This window comes from Chroicocephalus ridibundus, chromosome Z, assembly GCF_963924245.1.
Source record: "Chroicocephalus ridibundus chromosome Z, bChrRid1.1, whole genome shotgun sequence".
Classification (NCBI taxonomy): Eukaryota; Metazoa; Chordata; class Aves; order Charadriiformes; family Laridae; genus Chroicocephalus; species Chroicocephalus ridibundus.
In genome coordinates this window covers 82,464,940-82,487,529 of record NC_086316.1, presented here as the reverse complement: position 1 = coordinate 82,487,529, position 22,590 = coordinate 82,464,940, and the positions used below count along the sequence as shown (strand labels likewise).

The 22,590-nt window shown below is 41.4% G+C and overlaps 1 protein-coding gene across 2 annotated transcripts in view; it reads right to left on the bottom strand.

Annotated features, from left to right (window-relative positions):
* Positions 1 to 20,950, bottom strand: part of ARK2N (arkadia (RNF111) N-terminal like PKA signaling regulator 2N) — a 45,746-nt gene extending 24,796 nt beyond the window's left edge. Inside the window, exons 1-2 of one of the 2 annotated variants that reach the window (XM_063319822.1) lie at positions 20,770 to 20,950; positions 4,930 to 5,746 (exon numbers count right to left, since the gene is read on the bottom strand). In XM_063319822.1, the coding sequence (XP_063175892.1) occupies positions 4,930 to 5,653 (724 nt within the window). In that variant the 5' untranslated portion in view covers positions 5,654 to 5,746; positions 20,770 to 20,950. The remainder of the gene's footprint in view (positions 1 to 4,929; positions 5,747 to 20,769) is intronic. The other variant, XM_063319821.1, reaches the window with a different exon arrangement.
* Positions 20,951 to 22,590: the final 1,640 nt, after the last annotated feature.

The following is a 22,590-nucleotide window of genomic DNA, read 5'->3' as shown; positions in this document are numbered from 1 at the left end:
GGTCCTCTGCTCAAAAATAAATTACTTTACAGAAACTAATTTACATCCCTCCGACTGCATTTTAATTAAAATTAATTCAGTGAAACAGTACCGTTTTCCTAAAATGTTGTTCCTTTTGTATGTTCAATGTCTTTTTCCTCCCTGAAAAAAAATATTTCTTATGTTTATATACTCCTAGTGTTAAACGTCCAATATGATTCTGTTTATTTGTCTTTAGTCAGGGATCTTATCCTAAGATCAACTAACGAAATGGCAGTCTTTCTGATTTCCACAGGCTTACGGTCAGACACCTTTAAGTAATGTTGAGTAAGCATTAATTGCAATTTAAATAAAAACTATTGATGGTGGTATGGGAGACAATCCAGCTAAACTTTTGAAGTTAAGAATGAGCTAGCATGATCAAAATTGACAAAACTGTTTTGTAAACTGAAGAGACTATGTATTGAAATATATATTACCCTGCGACACTATTTTCAAAAGGCATCATTCATAGTACATCTACAATTTACAGTAGCAGCAAATCAATGCTTCAAATGCTTCCTTTGCAATTCTTATAACGAGCCTTATTCAATCTTTTCTTTCCTGGTGGCCTTCAGGGTTAGAAAGACAACCAAGCCTAAAAATGCGTTTTTATTATATTAAATGCATATTTATTATATTATATTATCTAACTGGTTGCTTTGCTATCTGTAAACTTACACCTCTACAGTTTTTGAAGTTACGCCAAGAATTTGTGAAGAAATTTGCAATTACAAAGGGGTCAGAAGCCAAGACTCATATCTCATTTTCAAGCCAATACCTCCTGCAAAACTGCACCTAAGAAAACGCCCCAATGCTATACCTTTATGGGATCTATTAAATACTATCTAAACAACAATCAAACCCAAAAGTTTTTTAATTTAGGAAGTCTGACAACATAATTTCAGAAGATGTGCCGCATCTTCATTGTAATTAGCAATGGTGGATCCCTCTGTGTCCTTATGGAACCCAACATTTCCAAACGAGTATCTTACTGCAAATCACTCAGCAGATTATTTTTTTTTCACCCCTGTTCTTCTATAATTTTCATTCTGAGTTACTTCAACCAAATTCATCCCTTAGAAGATGCGTCACCCACAGTCTATGCAGAATCCTTAGGAGTACGTAACCTGGCTGAGTCCCTCACACACATTCTTCCCCTCTCTCTGGATTTCTATGTATTAAGAACACTTTGTGTGAGCTGCAACAGCTTTTTTAACATCAATACTCAAACTTTTAAACAGATTTTTTGAAAGCCTAAAACATGAGTCACTCCTATTTTAATTCATATTTTTCTGAGTTGTAGAAAGAACAATGGTGGTGAAATGCCAGTATTTTCATATTATATTTGAATTTTTAAAAACCCTTTCCTTCTCCCAAAGAAAGTGTTTACAAAGAAATAAACACTGATTCCCAGCCTTGCTCTCATGCCAATTTCATTCAGAGTTAATTTGCATGGTTAAATTTGAAATTGTTTTAAAGGAAAAGCTTCAAACACCAGAACTTATTTCAGGACTCAAAGATCATCCTCGTATGCCAGAGATGCTACCTGGGGTTTAAGAATGGTAAAATCCTAAATGCCAACAGAGATGCTCAATCATCAGAAGATAAGAAAATTGCTCCTCATCTGCACTAATTCAAAAATAATGGCATTCCCTGAATTAAAGAGACCAAGATTATGACTGCTCAGGTCAGTGAAAAGATTCTCAGTAGCACCCATGAAGTTTAGATTGAACCTGTATTTTCAGGCATAAACTAACACCGTGTAACACATCCAGAATAACATAACATATATAGTGCTTTGCTCCTACTGAGCTCACAATATGTGTATTGAAGTTTCAGCAGTAAGATCTCAACTCTTTACTCTTCAGTTTTTCTTGAGAAGAAAAACAAGCCTACCAGTATTTTAATCCACATTACATTTGAATTCAGCAGAGAACTGACTCTGTTGCACAACGATTCGGTTCACAACTTGTGTGCACATACAAGACGAAGCTAATAACACTACACACGTTCATGGCATTATTTTGTATTTCACTAAATATTTTTATTACCATACTAATTTAGCCAAACATATTTCAGAACCAGTCCTGCGGGCAGTTTGAAAAAACTAACTGCACTATTAAAATGGAAGAGGTTCAGTTACACAATGTGAAAGACTACTGTATTCTCAAATGTGGCCCTTCAATTTTCAGACCACACCCAAGTGAACTGTCTTCTGTAACGCTCCCTACGTCAATAGAAGGTTAAGAGCCAGAGTATGTGCAGCCTTTGTACAGGACGGCCACCTTAAATTAACTGTCATTAAAAGTTTTGGAGCATCTCTGTTGGCAAAACTATTTTTTCAGACAGTCGGTATTTGAAAATCAGTCCCAATAATAAGCTGCGTTTAGACAGTAACCAATATTACAGCTGAAGAGCCCCAGTACAGTAAGACTAAGGGGAACACAGGCTACCTGTACAACTCTTCTGCATCAATGTGTGCAGACTTTAGAAGGCAAAAGTTTTAACGTGCTTATGTCCTTCTGACAGGTGCACTGTAGTTTCTCGACATTCAAGTTCATGCATCCAGTTAAACCTGAAGCCTTCCCTCAGCTTTTCTGCGTGCAGAGCACACTTATGCCCTGAACTTCCGTAATGTTTTTTGATAACCTGTATTCTTTTCTAACTACCTGTTCAGTCCCTAAATTTTGAGGATATTCACAGTGTAACTCTAAGTGCACTAAAATGGCTTTGTAGTAAAAAAAAATAAAATAAAATAAATAGTTTAAGCGCTTTGCCGGTTCCAGGAAGAGGGATCGTAGATGGCATGTGAACCTGCCACCACAATGGAGAGCTGGGAGTCCTGCTCAGATTCACAGCTCCACTGCATCTGTTAAGATCACAACGTTTCTTTAACCCACAAGTGGCACAGGATGCATTTTTGGCCAACCCTGTCCTTATCTCTATAGACAATATTTTTCTCTTGTACTTAAGAGCTCCCCACAAACCAAAGCCATTGCCATTTAAAGGAAAACCACAACATGGCAGGTATGCATTGCACCTAATTCCAAAAGGACAGCTTTAGTGTCTTAAATGTAATGTAATATCAAGCAGATGATACGTATTATGAAATCAGAATAAACGTCATTGTTCCTCCAGATGGTTTTTGCACTCCCACATCTTGCATCGCAGGCAAAAATTGGGCCTTGGTGTAATTATCACTAAATTAAAAAATTATTTTGTACACTACAAGAAGACCTTTTCACTGCAAATCATCTTGCAGTTAAGACCAAGAGCTCAAATGCAGAACAGCCTAGTGACATAGAAAAAGTACCCTAAAGTGGTTTCAGATCTCCGCAATGGAAGTCAGAAATCTAGGCAGATCTGAAAATATCATGTGGTGCATTTACTGGGTCACAAGGTACTTTTATGACTTAAAAAAAAAGAATATAACCTGGGGGATTTACTGTGTGTTATGGTTTTTTTTAGGGATGGGGAGGAACCTGTCCCAAAAGTCAATGAAATACTCTTCTTCAACAGGCTTTAAATTGGGCTTTAATTCCCCAGCGAAGTGTAAATACAGTAAATAAAAAAGGCACAAAACTACAAAAGCTAGAAGTTTAACTACTAAATTGGTAAAAATAATTTTAGATCTCTATTAAAAGTTTACTACACAATAATTATAGGAGGACTATACCTTTCCCAGAATTTCTAATAATAAATATTAACATCCTTTGTGCAACCTGCTTCCTAGCAATATGTGGGAAAAATGCCAGCTCTCATGGTGGCAGAATTGTTCACCATAATTAAGCCACTTAAAACACAGTTATTTGTAAAATCTGCTGCAAATCGTTTAAACAATTCATCTAGCAAACATTAGTTCAGCAACTTAAGACTAATTATTGCAGTTTTCCTTTAAATGTTCTTGCCCTATGTAAGCTGTTATTTCCAAAAAAACCCAAACTTCTAGCATAAGAGGCAAAAAGGCATGTAACCCAGTAAAAATTGGCAAGCCAAAAAGTTTATTTTTATGTGATTTTATTTTTGATTGCCATATGAAGACTGCCATATGATGACGGTTCTATGGTATAATACGCTGCAAGAATAATTCACACAAAATCCTGTCCACGGCACTTGGGCTAATAAAATAGCAAAGACTCAGCAGACAAACTTGGAGAATTCGTCTTTCTTTTGCTAATAAAGTTATTAGAAGGCCCCTATAATTTGCCGCCTCTAATCTTAACATGGACATGTCTGAAAGTTAAAAGTATAGAAATTATAGATCGTTATGACACAGTAAAAGGGTAACAGCTTTGCCTAAAATGTTAAAAATTTAGGTGTGGCTTGGGCACCTGCGTAAACAAACTCATATTTATGTCCTAAAATAGGTGACCAGCTGCAATGTGCAAGAGTTTACAATAAGGCTAAGTAGGTTTGCCATGCACTGAAACGTAGAGCTGAAAGCACAGTCTAAGTGCAATAGTGAACAAGGCCTTACTGTAACACGGGCAAGAGGTATGCCATCATATTTCTAACACACCTGCCAAGGCTGTGGTCTTAATATATTAAAGCAAAGCTGGCCACTTATCTTAAGAATGTATTTATTAATTATCACCATCTAATGGGATCTGACAGCACTGATAGGAGTTCATATAGGTTTACAATGGAAAAGATCTGAAAATTCCAGAATTCAAAGATAGTCCTTCCTCCAATTTCCCATTTTTATGCTTTGTAGGTGTGCAAAAGTGCACTGAAACCTCAGAACAGATTTTAAAATTTGCCCATGTCTTGTTAATATACTGCAGTCTTCAAATTTACACAGAGCTGCAGTTCTCCTGGTTTTTCTCAAGTGTCACTCATCAAATTTAGCATGACAGCTGAGAAACGATGTCAGATGCGTTACAGTTCAGTTTAAAAAACATCCTCTACCTGGTATCTCTGCAGTGATTGTCTTGCTGCTCCCTGAAACCTCTTCGTCATCATCTGATGAACTTGTGCTCGAGTCACACGTCAGGTCACTATCACTGGTACTGCTGTCCTGCAGCAGGTTGTACTTCTTGCGAGCAGCTGCCTCCCGTTTCTGCCTTAACAGCCGAATTCTTTCTTTGTGCTTTTGGCTTCGATGACCTTTTACCTTGGTAACTCGACCATTCTGCTTATCACTAGACTGTCGGTTTTTCTTGGCAGCCATTGCTGAAGTTTCACTTTCGGACCTGGATCGCCTGGATTTCCTCCCAGCTGCAGCCCCGGATGCCGCCGAAGGGTCTCCCCCTACAGCAGCTTCAGCTTGACAGGGCTCATTCTCTTCTGTGGAAGACAATGTATCTGAGTCAGCCAAATGCCCACTGGAAGAAGGGGAAAGCATGCAATGATTAGAAGAGTCACTTTCGTAAACTCGACCACCCGTTGGCTTATCGCTCTCTGTAGATGCTAGCTGAGACTCTGAGGAGTCTCGCCTCAGTTCCATCAGTAAGCAAGGCATGGAAGAGAGCACCGCAGAGTCTGCTGCAGTGGGCACGTCGTCTTTCTGAGTTTGTGTCTCGAGTTCTATAGGTCCGTCTTCATCAGGAGCAGTCTCTTGCTTTTCAGAAGTCTTTGGTGGAACTTCTGAATCAACAAGTTCTTCTGCTTTTCCTACTGCCTCCATCTTCATTTCAGAACACCAAGGTCCTCCTGGTCTCAAAGCATGGAGTACGTGGTCTGGAAGGCTGGGTGGACTAGATATGGACTTCAGCAAGACAGCAGCCTGCACGAGAACAGAACAGTAATAATTTACCCAAATAACTCAGTCCTGCTCTTCACAGTATTACCTAAACAACTCTTTGCTTTCAGTTACAGACAGACAGTGTGGTTCAGTATTGTCTTGGTTTTCTTTATTTACTTTTTCATAGTGAACTCATCCTGTTACATCAAACTATTCTTCCTTTTACACACCCATAGAAGACGGTATTGAAACAACATTAAGTGTGATTCACTTCACGAGAACAATCAAAGCATCTGAAAATAATAAAAATATTTCTAAATTTTACTTTATAAAATTTAAAACAATATATTATAAGCAACATATGATAAACTTCTTTACCTAGAACTTGAAAGGTATTTTACTGGAGAATTTTAGCCCTTATGAACCATGTCAGCCTGAAAATTCCCAGACTTGGTAGTCATCTACCTGGACAGACCAGGAAACAGTTCAGTTTCCCTATCTATGCGAAATCTACTTTCAGTTGAACAGGACCTCAACCTTATAAAATTACAATGGTTTTACGGTAATTTGCAGATTTACAGTACCAACATGATATAGGAGACATCCAGCCACTTTGAGGAGAAACCAAGTGGCTTCTGAACATTACGGAGCACAACTACAAACACCTTATTTTTCCAGTGGAACCACTCTGCCTGTAGATCTCACATAACACCGACCTATTTCCAAGAAGCACCATGAAGTGATACTGAGTTGTCAGGGACACGGGGTTTACGGCATCTACTCAGCAGAGAACCACCATGCTGGTGAGTCACATAAAGACTTGTTAGGAGTATGTAATGCCACTCAAGTGCTCCTTAAGTGTCTCCTATACAAGTCCTGGTTGTATGAGAACCTATAGGCTGACCTAGTTTCTCTCAAATCTGCCAGGAAAACAGCATCACATACTTCGGGGCTGCAAGCAAGAAACAGTATCCACCTGCAACTGGTATCCTATGTATTTCTTCAAGTTATAATTTAATAAATGGCATTACTTCAGTGCAAACACAAAAACCCAAGCTATTTATCAAATTCATAACTTGCACGCTATTAACCCAAAAGCACCTGAAGCACCTTCAGGGAAATTTTGTCTTAGAGATCAATATTTACAATATTATCTTCATTCACACTCTCTCATCCACCTAAATTTTCACTTGAAATTCAACATAAATATCTTTCAATTACCACATTTGCTCACAGATGAATGGTATGAAACAAATCGCTTATGGGTTTAGAAGTACAGTAAATGATAAATTTATGGCACTTCAAAAAAAGTGTAGATAAGAAAAAGCAGTGTTAAGATTTAAACTAATGTTTTTTAAAAATGCATTTCTGCAGCCAAAGGCAATTAGTACTTAAGGAGATTGAGAAAGCATAGATGGTTCAGAGAGATTTGTCTGTACCTTGACAATCCTTCTTCAGTTTCCTAATAAATCCCAAGCTGCCTGTAATTCTATGTATGTAATTATATGCTGCTTCCCTCCTTCCATCTTGAGCACAAAATAAGGCTACTTCCCTGCTTCTAAAAGGTGCTGTGAAAAGCTCGATGTTGTCCTGTCTGCCCTAACCCACTTTGAAACTTAATTTTTAAAGAATACTAAAACGGAGTTCAGGCTTCCTTCAGGCTAATGAATGAAATGTTGGATGGTGCAAGGGAATAATGAAAACATTTATGGGAGAGAAACATCAGTTAAAGACAGAAAGTGTAGTTAATATCAGCCAACACAAGAAAGGTGGAGACGACAAGTCTAGGTCTGCTAAATAGGAAAAGGGAAAAAGAAATAAGTAAAACCAGCATTTTACTTCTAAAAAAAAAAAGGAATAAAATACATATTGTAAAATATAGGAACATATATATATAAAAAAAAAAGGTTGCCCATACTTGCACTGAGTAAAACTCTCTCAAAAGGAACTTAAAAGAAGAATGTAGGCAATAAATATTGTGTAAGGACCAGTTTATTTCCAAGGCCACAGCACAGCATCAACAAACCCAAATTATGAATACACACATTGAAGCATAAGCACATCCCAATACTGTAATAAAATTTCTAAATATTTCATCTGCAAATCTACATTATCAAATAATTCTCCCATTATACAGGTAAGTAAAGCACAGATTCGATGATTAAAAGACTGGCCAAGAGTTATACATGGTGGGATATGTATTGTACCTGCCTGTCCAGCTTCCAGCTTTGCTCTGGCCATGCACTTTGAGACAAAAATATCTTTTCTAAGAGTTTTGAAATGTACGTGCAAGGAAAAAATTCGGTCGCTCAAATACAAACCAGAAGAATATTAGCCTGACCAAAAGAAATGTATTTAAATATTCATCCTAATAACAGCTGAGCAGCTTCTGCACTACTCATCCTTTTAGCCTGCGGAACACAAAGAACAGAGCTCAACACAAAGCTAAAGGGCAGCCAAAGTGAACTAGAGAATCTTTTTCACAGACGTCCGACTTGGGAACATCATCCACCTCACAGCTCCCAAAGGGGACTATAAAAACACTTGCCCTTCCACCCCTCTGGCCTATCAGCCAGTAAAAAATTATGTTTCATCTACATGTTGCCACCTTGCTAACAGTCTAATCCAACGATTTAAGAAGATCTTTTTGTTATATAGTAGGATCTTACTTTAACTACTCATGCTGGTTTGATCCCTCACACAGGGGATTATTATTTTCGGTAATAAGGTAGCACAGAGACTGGTAACTTCACAAAAGCATAGCTGGTCGACGTTGACACATGTCATCTGTGTGTGAAAATATATTTGCTCTGATGTGGTTTGTACTCTCCAGGTGCCTTGAACTGGCTATTTAAAAAGTCAACAATTTGAGTATTAGTACATATATAAAACAGAACTTGATATTTATGTCGGTGGGAAAAAAAAAACATCCGTCGTGACTCAGACTTTGTTGCAGGGAAGAACACAGTTCAGGAGAAAATATCTACGCCAAAGAAAGCCTTGTCTCAAAGAAAGAAAAAAAATGTACTGATTTAGTTCTACTTGAGAAATGTATAGGTCAGAGAGACGAAGGGACTGCAGTGAAAAACTCCCATTCCCTCTTTGCCACTCACTTTTCTAGTAACAGTACTAGAAAAGGTAATCTCAAGGTGATGCTAGAGAAAGACCAGTTTCTTACTTACTAAATGAGAACAACACAGCACTGAAAAATAAGCTGTGATGCTTACAGACACAGATGGATACTTAATTAGACATTGCGAAAAAATGTCATTCTCCTTTTTCTGATGCACAGATACTGCACTGATGATTTTAAAAGGCAGCTCTGTAAAAACTTCTGTGCTGGATTTTTCCAATGGAAATTATTTTATTTTCCAGCCACATGTAAAACACACCAAGAAGTAGAAGCCATTAAATATTTAACTGTACCTTTACCTGGGAAATTATTTTCAAATTGTGGAGTCATTTGTAAAGGCACATAATTTGTACGCTATGAAAAGTGCACTTTAGTGAAGAAATCCAGAAGGATTTGAAGGTCAGATCAGCAGAGACAGCCCAGCCAGTCTAACAGCTTGCTGCCACCAACAGGTATGGGCTTTACCCCCTACTCCTTTACCACCTAATCGTGACTGTGCAGTCATATTCCCTCCTTTGTACCAGAACTGGCTCATCCTTTCTTGAATAGATTCACTTCATTAAGGCAGCAGAAAACAAAACCAGAAAATAAGTGAAATTTTCTGCCAGAACTGGCAGGAAGGAGGGAATGGAGGGCTAGCAACAAACCACCCCTTTAGGAAAAAAAAAAAGCCAAATCTGATGAAAAACAACCTGCTGTTTGGACTCATCACACCTTGAACTCACAGATTCCAACTAGACCCAGGAGAGGGTGCTGAGTGTTTCTTTCACAGCACAGTTTGCTCTGAGAAGAGAGTTTTTGAAGCTAAAAAAAATTATTAAAAAGCAAAAAATTAAATTCAAACAGAGGTGTTAGTAGCTTCCTAAAGAACAACTATCACAGAATGTATGCTATTAAGTAATATATGCTACTGCACAAAGAGTTATATCGAAGATGGCATGCATGCCTTTTATCAATCAATAACTGGCCACGCATACAACCTTCATAATATTTTTGTTTGGTTTGCTCTCAGTAAATGTTCTTATTTATAATTGTGTATCCTACAATGTCAGCAGGAAATGAGTTTCACCTGAACAAATGATAAGGCCTGGAATATTTAATAAACACCACGATAGCCCAACCTTAATCGTACATTATCATTTTAGGTGTTACTGAACTGATTCACAATAAAGAATGGCCGGCTTGTATGAAGCAAACCAGCTCTTCTTCTCAGCAGCTGTGGATATGACAGATTCTGACTTTAAAAGTACTAAGTATTTCACAGCAGCTTGCTGTTAGAAGTCACTTTAGTTATTATTGACACATTTCCTGTTATTCAGAGTCCAACAGACCACTACTTTTCCCTGCTTACAATGATAACACCTTCTTATGCCACTTCTAGCAATTATTTAAATGAAAAAAAATATCTAGCAGAACATCGTCTTTTAATGCCATTTCAGCACTGAAAGAAAACAGTGTGAACAACCTGCCTCCGTGCACCACTAGCCATTCATTTGCAAGCTGTAATTTGGAAAAAAAAAAAAAGAGAAACCGTACCTACGTTTTTGCAGAAAATAACATCAAGTATGTTCTTTAAGCTTTTGTGACTACATAAATTAAACGCTAAACTGCAGTACTGCATAGGAGTTACTTGTTCAGAATACACAGCTGACTACAGAGATCCTTCCAGAGCATGTACTACCATGCAGCTCCAGCATCACAGAAGTCAGTATTTTCATCTAAATCCAACTATGGTTTCATACATATACAGAACTAAAGACTACAGTGGCTCACACCTACAGATAAACAATTATTTCCATTACCAGTGGATCACATTATCTCACATGTATCCGATGTAACTGAGCACAGATGGAACAAATCACAGGTGTGAGAGAGGAACAATAAACGTATACAACTGAGGCTAATAAAATTACGGAAAACAGTTGACTTTTTAAAAAAAACTAGAATGTAAACACTCAGAGAAGCCCATCAAAAACTCCAAATCAAACACTTGACAGACTACGTGTCTAAGGATGGCGGGATGGGAAAGGACAGAAGCAGCACACGATCTGGGTACCGAAGAGTTGACCATAACGCACAGGTCTGCTTCATAACATAGGAGAAGCTTTTGGAAAAGACCAATGTCCTCTTCTGCCAAGAGAGCCACGTAACTCTGAAGATCTGAAGTGCTAAAGACTCTGGCCACCTCTGAAGCTTCAAGAAAAATGTTTGTAGGCATACCTGTGTGTTGGTCATGCTTTTTTTCTACTCTAATCGCCCTCCTTTCCATTAAAAGACAAGAAGCTTAATTTGGCAAACTCACCAGTGCAATCCTAGTATGAATAACACACACAGACATGCCCAACACCACAATGTCTAAGTAACTAAAAACTAAGTAACTAAAAAATAATTAGACCTCTATCAGAAAAAACTAATCTACATCCAGACAAATGTAGAAGTACCAACGATGTATGCACTTCCCAAACACTGTCTTTTGCGCTCCTTCATCTCCTCCCCAAGATGCCATACATTCTTTTTTATTTTCTTTTAAGTGTCGTGTCATACCCATGCACTTAAAACAACAGAAGTGTGACCGGCACTCAATTTAACTCAAGACGGTTGACTCAGCTCTGTGTGGATGTGTGTGCACGATGCTAGAGAGCAGATTTTTCATAACACTAAGCCACCCCCACACGGTACCATGTAATTTATATAGTGTTCCTTTGAAAATGCTGCCCTAAAGCTGACTCACTGGCATACAATTCTACCTAAGGCGCATTTCTGGGAGTGGAGCTGGCTCTTTATCAGATGATTCATAAATCAGGCCTGGTAGCAACCCTAAAGAATAGGAGCCTGGTAAGAGAACCACGGTGCAAAACAAAAGAAGAAAAGATTAAACTAATGCTGTGTTTCAACTGGTTTTGCATAAACAAATGAAGGTTAAAAATAGGCTGCTCCTACTGAGGGCCCAACATGCTGCATATACAAATTATCCAAGACTGAATAAAAATTACAAGTATATGTGTTTAAAAAAAAAAAAAAAAAAAAAAGATTTGCAGAGCATCCTTTGCAACCTTGAAAAGTGACATTTTACATTGTGAATAAGAAGCAAGAATTTAAATTTAAATACAGGTTTTTGCACTGTAATGCTTAATGCATATATTCTGCCTCTTCTAAATGAAAGGTAATTACCAGCTTTGGGTTAGTTCTCAAGCCTGCACACAGGCTTCCAGAAACACTCACCAGCTGCACTGGAAACCCACGAAAAAAAAAAAACCATAGTCCTCAAAAAAATAAAATTCATTAGCGCACAGATAAAGGCACACAGGGTTGGCTGCACTTAGCCTTCTAAAACCTCATTTCATTCTCATAGTGAAACCATTTTTTTAAAGTGTGCAGCAATTTAAAGTCTACAATGCTCTCTATCTAAAAATGAGAGGGGGCACATTTTTATTACTATCTGTTCCTAAAAATTTAAGCGACTTGCTCTTAGATTTTTCATTATTCTTTCAACAAAACTGGTAGCAGAAATTAATGCTAGGATAGCCATGCTTCATTTTTTATTTCTGTCTCCCATATATTAGCTTGCAGAAGATCACCCTACTGAGGATCATCACACGGATGCACCATCTTTTTCTAAGATTTTGAGTTTAACAAGTTTTCCCACTTTACCTATCAATTTTTGTTACTCAAAGGAAATGTATTCTGCACTTTCTCTGATAGTTCATGTCATTCTATACAAACAGACCTTCTTTTCTCAAGAAGTGTTGGCCTATCATTCTACCATGCTCAATAATGCTCACAGAAAACCTACATTTTTAAATTGCTTGGGAATAACAGTAACAAATTAATCCTGATCTTCAGAGCACAGATTTTCTTTCTACTAAGAACATTATACAAAATATCCTTAAAGTAATCACACATTGGGTTACCTGCTAATAGCTCCAACTGTCTGATCAAGATAACTTCGATATAACTTTGAAGTAGCAAAGCCATCTCAGTAGAGCAGTATTCATTTGACAAGCACTTGTGCTGTCTCCTGCGAAAGTCAAAGCCAGTCCAGCATGGGCAGGCACACGTGAACTCTTTGTACCTCACTACTGCTGTTATTTGGAAATCTCAAAGCAGCAATGAGTGCTGTGGGACATAGGCTGCATTTCCAGGAGCCCTTAAGTCCATCCTGCCACTGCAAAGAGGTCAACTGCCTACCTGCTGGGCCAGGTAGAGCCATTAAGTCTTTCTGTAATCCAGCTTCCCAGAGGAAAGTTGTGCACCTGACGGCAAGGCTAGTGGGCTGAATGAGATCAGAGTCAGGGTCCGCAAGTAGAGCAAGGTGAGCATCTTGCACAACAGACAGCAGGGACAGGACTGGAGCAAGGGAGACCATTGGACGATTCACCCCATTCTTGCAAAACACCACCCCAAAATTGCACAACCCTTGACATCAGGAGGACAGATACTCTCAGTAGATAAGAGAGCTGTTTTGTCAAGTTCTGGGTAACGTTCCTTTCCACTAAGAGTGCTGCCTACCTAACCCATGCTGCTACAACCGCCCAGGCTGTCTGGCGGGTACTTCCGTAGCTCATGCAGCGACTCGCCAGCACCTCCTCATCTCTTACAGCCATCTACAAGCTCAAGCTGAACGAGAAGCGGAATGGATTTATGACAGCCATTTAACAAAGATGAGTTAAGTGATATTAAGTGACTCTACACTTTATAAGTATTTTATGATCAGACCTTTTTACACATCTTTGCCACAGGAAATACACATAACCGACCCTCAGGTATTTTAAAGCTCCGAATACTTTAACTCAATACCAGTCCTGTGTGTTTGCCTTAAGCCAGTATCTTCGTGCCACAGGGCAGCAACATCCCCATTTTATGGTCTGGCCAGCTGAAGAAGAGAGACCAGGTGACATGTCCAAATTCTACAGAAAGGCTGGAAAGGAACTGTAAGCCAAACCCTGATCTCCAGTCATTTTCTCATGCACAAACTACTAAGATTATTCACTTGTTGCTTTGATTATTAAGTTAAAGTCACATCACATTCAAATTTTGAAAATTTTACTAACCATAAGGCAACTCTTGACACCAAACCCTTGATCATTTTTTGACCAGTAATAAGAGCTGCCAATTGATTCCAGTGGCGACAGGTTACTAACAATCAATACTGTTGTTTTTCCATGTCCAAAGCGCTCCTAAAGAAGAAAACACTCATGACACTGGTCGGTCATGACCTAATTGGGACTCGGTAAGGAACAGGTATAACTTCACTAGAAAGAAAGCTCACCCAGTCCACTGAACCATACTCAAGAGCACAGCTAACTCAAGACAGCTAACTTTTGAGTCCAAATCTTTACAAATTCTAACATTCTCTTCCTTAGTTGAGCTTTCCTAAGAAACTAATGCAACAAAAAAGTTAAATTCTTGTAAGACACCGCAGTCATAGACAAACATGTGGACACTGGCAGAATTAGAGGGGCTGTGGCACAGTCTGTTACGGAAGGAGAACGAAGCCTGGTAACGAAAAAGGACAGTGAAGGATAGGGTTAATTTAGAATAAGCTTTCGACAAACAAACAGATGAAAAAACAGTATGACACAAGTTGGTCCTACAAATGAAAAGAACTACTTTAGGTATTTCAAAAAACAGAACTGACTGGGTCAAAAGTCAGTTACATGCGCGTTATGAATAACGCCTCTAACACGGGTTTTACTACCAAATTACTTCCTACAGTATTTACTCCCAGTTGGCAGAGGTGAAGAAATTTGACCTCTACTCTGAGAGGGTAACAGACAAACCAGGAAACAGACATTTCTTTCCCACTATATACAGAAGACTTTGCATATATTTGACTACAGAAATTAAATGAGAGCATATAAGAGGATACCAAGTTACCAGCCATAAAAAGAGCACAAGAAAATTAAAAGGTAGTTTTCATCAGTACCATGCAAGTACTGACAGGGGAAAAAAAAAAAAAGCACACAAGACCACCTCAAAAAACTTCCTTACCCTTAAATAAAAGCACTATTTACCCGAAAATGATCTGTTGCAGTATTGTTCTTGATTTAGGAAAAAGCAGCTCAGCTGGCAGAGCTTTCTTAAGAATAAAACTTGCTCCTGTTATCAACAGGAGATGTAAACAATATATACAACTTCCCCAGCAAAAGCGGAGACAGGAGAAAAAAGAGCATCGAGTCTGGAGTATTAATTCAACCCCAGTCTGTTCATTCAACAGAGTCTTATTGCCGTACCTTGATGGCTTCCACACCAACAAACAGTGAAATCCACTACAGGTGTTCAGAAGTAGAAAAAACATTTCGATCTTGTAAAATAAAAAAGCGAAACCAAGTGTCAGTTATCAAACCAACTTTAAATCGAGGTGAGGTTCTGTAACTTCATAAATCCTCAATAATTAGGTAAGTCTGGCAAGATACTCACTAAAATTCCCTAGCTTAGTTTTATGGTATCCAACAATTTCTGGATTTTCTTTATTATAGTGAGCGGGTCCAAAGCCTGTGAATTGCCTTTAAGGCGACTTATTAATATCGGCAACTGGAACCATAGAAAATAAAACTTCACCTTAAAGGCTTTTTAAAAACAACGCTCAAAGAAATGGGTTTTTTTTTGGTTATGCGTGTGGGGTTTTTTTAATAATTCCTCACAGATTCCACATAGTGCTGATCAAAAGGTATTACCAGCTCTGGAGGAACCATAGCTATTGACAACGAAATGGTATTTATCAGTAATTCAGCTCATGGGCACTGGTGCCCCCAAGCCCATTCTTTCCCACAATGACAACTTCCTTTCCAAATGACATCTTATTAAACACTACAAGGCCTCAGGCTACCGGCATTTCATCCAACTTACTTCATTAGTAGACAGCCTCTAAACCCCCCTTATCTCACATTATATTTCCAACCTCAAGCACATGGAATTAGTGGACAGCTGCCTGACCTATTTCTTTACAGACCCCCTTCCTTAAAACTTTTCTTTTGCCAGATTACTTAGAACTGCCTCTCTAGCATGAGCTGGCATTCACAGAGACCAAGAACCATGAAAGTGACGTGAGGAGTTAGGAGATTACCAGCTGATGAGAAAGCCACAGTACTGTCTTAACCTTACCTGGTTATCATTTTAAGTTGCTTGGTTTTACTTCAGGAAGTTTGAGCATACAGCACATCCTCAAACTGGTATCATGGAAATGTAATATTGCCAAGGAAAAACAAATGACTGAAATGGTAATAACTGCATCGCCACACAGACAACTGGTATTATGAAGTCTAGCTCTTAGTTATTCTCAGTTCTGCTACTGTGAGTCACTTGGTCCCTACCCATTTTGGATGAATGGAAGTTAAATCTGCCTTCTCTAAAATAAGTCTTGAAAGGCTAATGACCAAGCACTGTGAAACAAGACATTACAGCAGAAATGTAGCAAGAACACTTATCCAATCACGGTCTGGCTCTGCCTGCTCATTTCCAGGAAATTTTGAAGCATCATAGCAGAAGAGCGCTGTGCAGGACACTGCAGGAGTCTCACTATAAAGTCAAATCTGTGATCTATGTATACTGAAACAAAAAAGCGAGCTTGAAAGAGTCTTAAATACTTGCATTTAATTAAAAAGCGACCACCTGTTCTGATTATGATTTAAAAAGCTGTCAGACTGAGCCCTAACAGCTTTTAAGCTGTCTTCTTGGAGACAAAATATCACAAGGCATGATACGGCTGAAGCCTGTGCATTATTCTGCTACTTCAATCAATTTCTGAGCGTTCAAGAGACAGACTATGTGGCCAAATTGATATAAAACCCTAAATACTTTCTTAAATAAAAAGGGATATTAGGTTGGATCATTCCAAATCTAAAGCTGACTCACCACATGACCATGGGCGCATTACTTGACCTCCCTGTGCGTTCAGTAATGCATCTGCAAATGGTGTAACGGCAACACCTCAGCACCTGAGCCGCATCTCATTTTCCGTCCTGAATGAGTAATCGATGGCAGAAAGCAAGTAATTTCCGTGGAGAAGCTGCTGTACTCTACAAGCTCTATTCACACTGATCGACATGTGAAGAGGGAACACTAACAAGTGGGAATGGGCAACCACACATTTAAATTTCAACCCTTAGCAGTAACACTGAATAAGCGACAAGGTATCAGTCACTCCAGTCTAGCTCTGAGATGTACTCTGGTATGATAAACTAGCCACAGAGGCTAATATTTACACTATATGCACATTTTCGTTTACAGTCTCTTTCATCCAGTTTTCTTTTTGCTTACAATTGCACATTTGCAGACATTGCACGCTAGAGCTCAAGTCACAGACTCAGAACTGCATTATATATACTCCAAAAACCTGGAACAAAGATGCGACAGAAAGACAACACAAATCACCAGTAAATTAATACTAAGTTTCCTGCAATACTTGCTGACAGAGATTCCACTGTCATAACAGTTCAGCTGCTCCTGAGTTACAGTGCTAAACTTAAAGGCATGAGCATTGGTTCTCTGCTGAACTCCGACTCACTGGAAAACAGAGACAAAAGTGGTTTCCTTGCCACGTAAGCCTCAGGTTATCTCAGAGCTGTAATTGCACAGCACCACACAACTTCAGACCAGAGCTCTTTCCCAGAGCTATGGCGTCCCCTCTCCCCCCCTGCTGCTTCATTTTTGGTTCCCCATTGCTACCAAAAATGTTCAAGCCAGTAAAGACTTTCAAGTTTTGGTACTTCTTTTTCAGAGTGCTTGTTCTGAAGTGCAAGTTATATGCTTGCAACCATGGTATTTAAATCTTTCACTCTGATCTAGTAAATATGTTATTAAATGTGCTGCTCGCTTTCTGTCAATGTTTACAGTTTTGTAAGTCATTTAGTCAACTGCAGATAAAAACACAGAAGCTGAGATTGACCGTAGACCCAATTCTGTCAAAACCTACCATCAACACACTAACTTTGAGACGTCACAGAAAACGAAATACAGGTTGCTTGAAACAATTTACTCATTTGCAAAGTTTCCAAAGCTTCCGTGTATCTAGTGGAGACATTTCGGTCAGAGGGCAACCAGACAGTTGTGAATGTCCGGTCTGCAGCTGCTTTCATGGTGTGGTACACAGAGACTCCCGTCTCGTTAACAGATGTTTAAGTGATATGTTGATATACAGGTAGGTCATAGACGGCACATACATTCTTGGTGGAGCAGGAAGTTGATGTGATAACATACAAGAGATGGTGAAAAAAGTGAACAAAACCAAGGCAAGGGAAAAAGCCTGCATTTTAAAGGTAAGTACACAGCAAGGAGATGGGGGGGTCAGGACAACAAAGGCAATTATTTCTCATTGCTCCGATCAAGTTACACCAACTTATGGCCCTAACATTTAGTGTTCAAAGCCCCTCATGATTTTCCATATTTGCTCTTTGTTCATCGAATCTTATCTCACCTCATTAATCCCCACCTCCTCCACACTGTCAGCTGCCAGCGTGATCTTGCCCATTTGTCAAATGCACACAAACACCCTTCCTACCTCTCTTTTATCAGTTAGAGCAGCGCTTGGTTTGTGTGTGTCGTGACCACTCTGTACCGACCATTCTCAACTGCCTTGTGGTTGCCCTCAGGTTCCTTCCCTTTTCCCCTCCCTCCGCCAGCACCCAGTTTAATGTATCCACTCATTTCCCAACTTGTTTGTGCACTTTAATTTCTACCAAGCAGGCAGCCTTCGTGCGCTTATCGAGCGCAAGCATAGATGGCCAGGCTGTACTGCAATACACATCATACGGTTGGATGTGTAAGACCACAGTCCTTTCCTCTTCCTGATTTCTCAAGAATTTCTCATCGCACCTCTTCATGATGCCAACTAGCCATTAGGCTGAAGAGCAAACAGAAATAGTCGACACGTTATAATTAAAAATTCAAGTGTTTAAAAATGAGTCAGAACTGTTATCCTCATACTTGAGCATAAATACCAGCTGCCCAAACTCACGTACTACCTTCTATCACTCTTTCCTCCTTATCCCCTAGACAAAACACCAGTGATACTGGCATACCAGCACCACAGAAAGCAGTATTTTATCAGCTTTCAGCAGCCACATAACCACCCCCTTTGGAGATTCTTTTACCAGAACCAGACTGTGCTAGGTCACTAGATATGATAAAGATTCAGAAGACCATGCTTAAAAACAATTGCTGTCGGACAGCTGAGTTCTCCATTCTTCATTTCACCACTTTTGCATAGTACATGAACCTGGGGGGAGGATATCTGGGTTTATCAAACACATGACAAGCAACTTACTGTTCTCCTTAGAGCTTTTTACAAACCTATTCGCTCCGCACTGGCAATGTTTCCCTCCTCCAGGGCAACAGGGGAAGCTGCACTGTTGTGACTGGCTGACTTTCAGCTCTTGTATCACAGAAACAGCAATTACAGGCATTAACAAGGGCAGGAGAACCACAAGATAAACACCTCAAAAGAGCATCATCACGTTTCCTCAAGGTCAAACATTAAGATTTTTAACAGACTAAAGCAACACAATATACTTTAAGAGAAACATATGAAATGTAACATTTGTCTGCTGTTCTAAGGGGAGAGCTATTACTATTTGACCTTAAAATTTTAGCTTGAAAACTGGAAACACAAAAACTCGTTTACAAGTGAAATTATTATTTGATCTTATGCTTGACAAGTACAAGAAAAGGCTTGAAACCAAATAAAATCTAGTGGGGGGAAATTACAAGAAATTTTACATTTTTAAAGAGACGCTTAAGGGTTTAAATTCTTACTACCAATTCATTTCTAAAAGTCAGAATTATGTGGCAGTGAAAAAAACCCAAACAATACCAAACAGGACTGACTTATGTCATAGCATCACTACACACACGTCTTTTCAGCCTCTGAAATGCTGTTAGGTACTTTGTGCTGCTTTAAAGTATTAAACTAGTTACAACCAAGATGTTGTTTAACTAAGTTATTGCAGTTAGGGATCCAAAAAGGTACCTACAAGCTTTACGACAAGTAGCCCTGTTCCACCACTAACAAAGACATAAATACAATTAAGTGCTGCTTAACAAAGGGGGAAGCTCTCCCTACCAGCTACACCTAAAAAAAAATAAGTCACTAAGTCTTTAAAAAAGTGGCCTTTATAGTAATTGTTTGATAACCTCAATGCAAAGCAAGTTACAATACTGGAACAGGGGGAAATAGTTAAAATATTACAAGTCTGCTCAGACTGCCTTTTTTCCTCTTTAAAAAGAACAAGTAGCACAGTTAAACTTTATATTCTCCTCGGATGGCCGTGCCACTTAACACCACACCTGCAACCTATTTGATGTTAGGAGCTCAAGGGGAGCTCAGGCTCAATAAGCAACGAACAACTTGAACTTTTTCCCCTCCCACTTAAAATATATATTCCCACATCACCCAAGGTAAAGTAAAAAGAGAAAAAAAAAATAGAGAAGCATAAAAGTAGAGCTTTTACACTCCTACACGCCTTGGTTTTCGAAAGCTTTTTCTCCCCACAGCTCCTACCACCCCACAAGACATTACACAGAAGTCCTGGGAGACACAAAGCCGACAGAAGTTGCTTCCAGGAGCCGTGGCAAGGCTTCCATCCCCCGGCTCCAGGCAAGGTTAGGACATAAAAATAACGATAAAGCGGCCGCTAGGCTGGTCTCCGGGCACCCTGACGGAGGTCATCCCTCACCGAGGCGCTCACCCACCTTTGCCCGACACCCCCCGGCGGAGGATGCCCGGCCCCGCTGGGACCAGGCCCCCCGAGGGGCGGCGGGGCCCTACTCGCCCGCTCCCGCCGGCGGAAGGATGCGGGGTGGACGGGCTGGGAGGAGACGAGGCCGGTACCCGCCTCGCCCGCCCACAGCGGGGCTAACGGCGACGGTTCCGCCGCCCGCCCGGCTGCGGCGAGGCCGCCGGGCCCCAGCGGGGGCGATCCCCGGCCCCACTCACCTGGAGGACACGCAGGGCCCCTCCTGGGCGGCGGCAGCTGGAGCATGGGCGGCCGGGAGGAGCCGGGCCTCGGTCGCCGCCGCGCCGCTCCCCCGCCTCAGCCCCCGACGCCAGAGAAAATGTCACCGGAGGCCGCGGGGCTCCGCTGCGCGGCGTCACTTCCTCCCGCCGCCGTCGCCGGAGCAGCCGAGCGCGGCCCAGAGCGGCCGCCGCGCCCCACAGCGCCCCCGCGCGGCGGAGGGCCGTGCCGCCTCCCGCGCCTCGGCGCTGAGGGGAGCGGCGGGCGGGCTGCGGCACACGCACACCCCGCACACCCCACGCACACCCCGCCGCACCCTGCCCACCCGTGAACACGCACACGCACAGCCCGACACCCCCGGGAGACGCCTCCGGGCCCGGCGGGGCGTCGCCTGAGGGGAGGTACCCGGTCTCGGCCGCAGAGCGGCCTGCTGAGGTGCCCACGGGCATGGCGACCGGGCGGGTGTGAGAGGCCCCGTGCTGCCTGAGGGGCAGGGCGGCCGGCAGACACCGCCCGGGCTGCTCAGGCCGGCAGGGTTGCCCACCACCGAGGCAGCCAGCGGCTGGTAAATCGGCCAGGAGAGAGACCTGCCTGCGGGCGAATGTCACACCGCTGTCTTTGGTTTTCCAGAAGCAGAAGTGTGCAAACCCAGCACGGAGGTTGGAGGTGACTCACCGGAGGAAAAGAGCACAGGAGGGTGCGGAAGGAAACGGGGAAACGACAAGAAAGAAGCAGCCCGGGCTGGGGTCTGCCTGGCTGGGGAGCAGCTCCATGGAAGGGGACCTGCGGGCTCTGGCGGACAACAGGCTCGATAGGAGTGAACAGTGTGCTGCTGCTGCTGTGGCAAACAAAGCCAACAGGATGCTGGGCTGCATCAACAAGGGCATCACCAGCAGAGATAAAGAAGTCGTTATCCCACTCTACTCAGCGCTGGTCAGGCCACTCCTGGAAAACTGTGCTGTGTTGGTCCCCGCTATACAAAAGATGTGGACAGGCTGGAGAGGGTCCAGAGAAGGGCCACCAAGATGATCAAAGGACAGGGAAGTCTGATGTATGAGGAAAGACCGAGAGAACTGGGTTTGCTCAGCCTTGAGAAAAGAAGGCTTAGAGGACACCTTATCACCACATTCCAGTATTGAAAGGGTGGCTACGAAGAAGGTGGAGACTCACTTTTTACAGGGAGTTGCCTGGAAAAAATGAGGGTTAATGGGTACAAGTTGCTCCTGTGGAGATTCCAGTTGAACACAGGAGGAAAACTTTTGACAAAGAGAACACTCAGCCATTGGAATAATCTTCCCAGGGAGGTGATGGGTTCCCCACCATTGGACACTTTTAAGATTCAGCTGGACAAGGTGCTGGGGCATCGTGTCTAGACCATGCTTTTGCCAAGAAAGATTGGACCAGGTGGTCCCTGAGGTCGCTTCCAACTGGGTATTCAATGATTCTATGAAATGGCTTCCCGCTGTGCAGGGGCCCGGCAATGAGGAGGGAGAGACGCAGGCGAGGACAGCAGGAGCCCAGCGTAGCAAACGCCTCTCACCGGTCTCAGCCAACGGTCATTCTCCCTCCAGCGCCGATCCTGGTGATCCTGCCACTGCGCTGCCTGAGATCAGAGACCTGGGGGCTGGGTGGGGGAAGCGTGGTGTGCAATTAGGGTGACATTATAATGCAGACATTAAACATTCATTCTGGTGTTTCTTAATCGGAGTATTCAGCTTCGCAGCCCCAGGGTGTATATATGCCGCACAACTGCACAACACAGTGTAGGCAGCGCTCTGCAAATCGAAGACATGTGGCAGTAA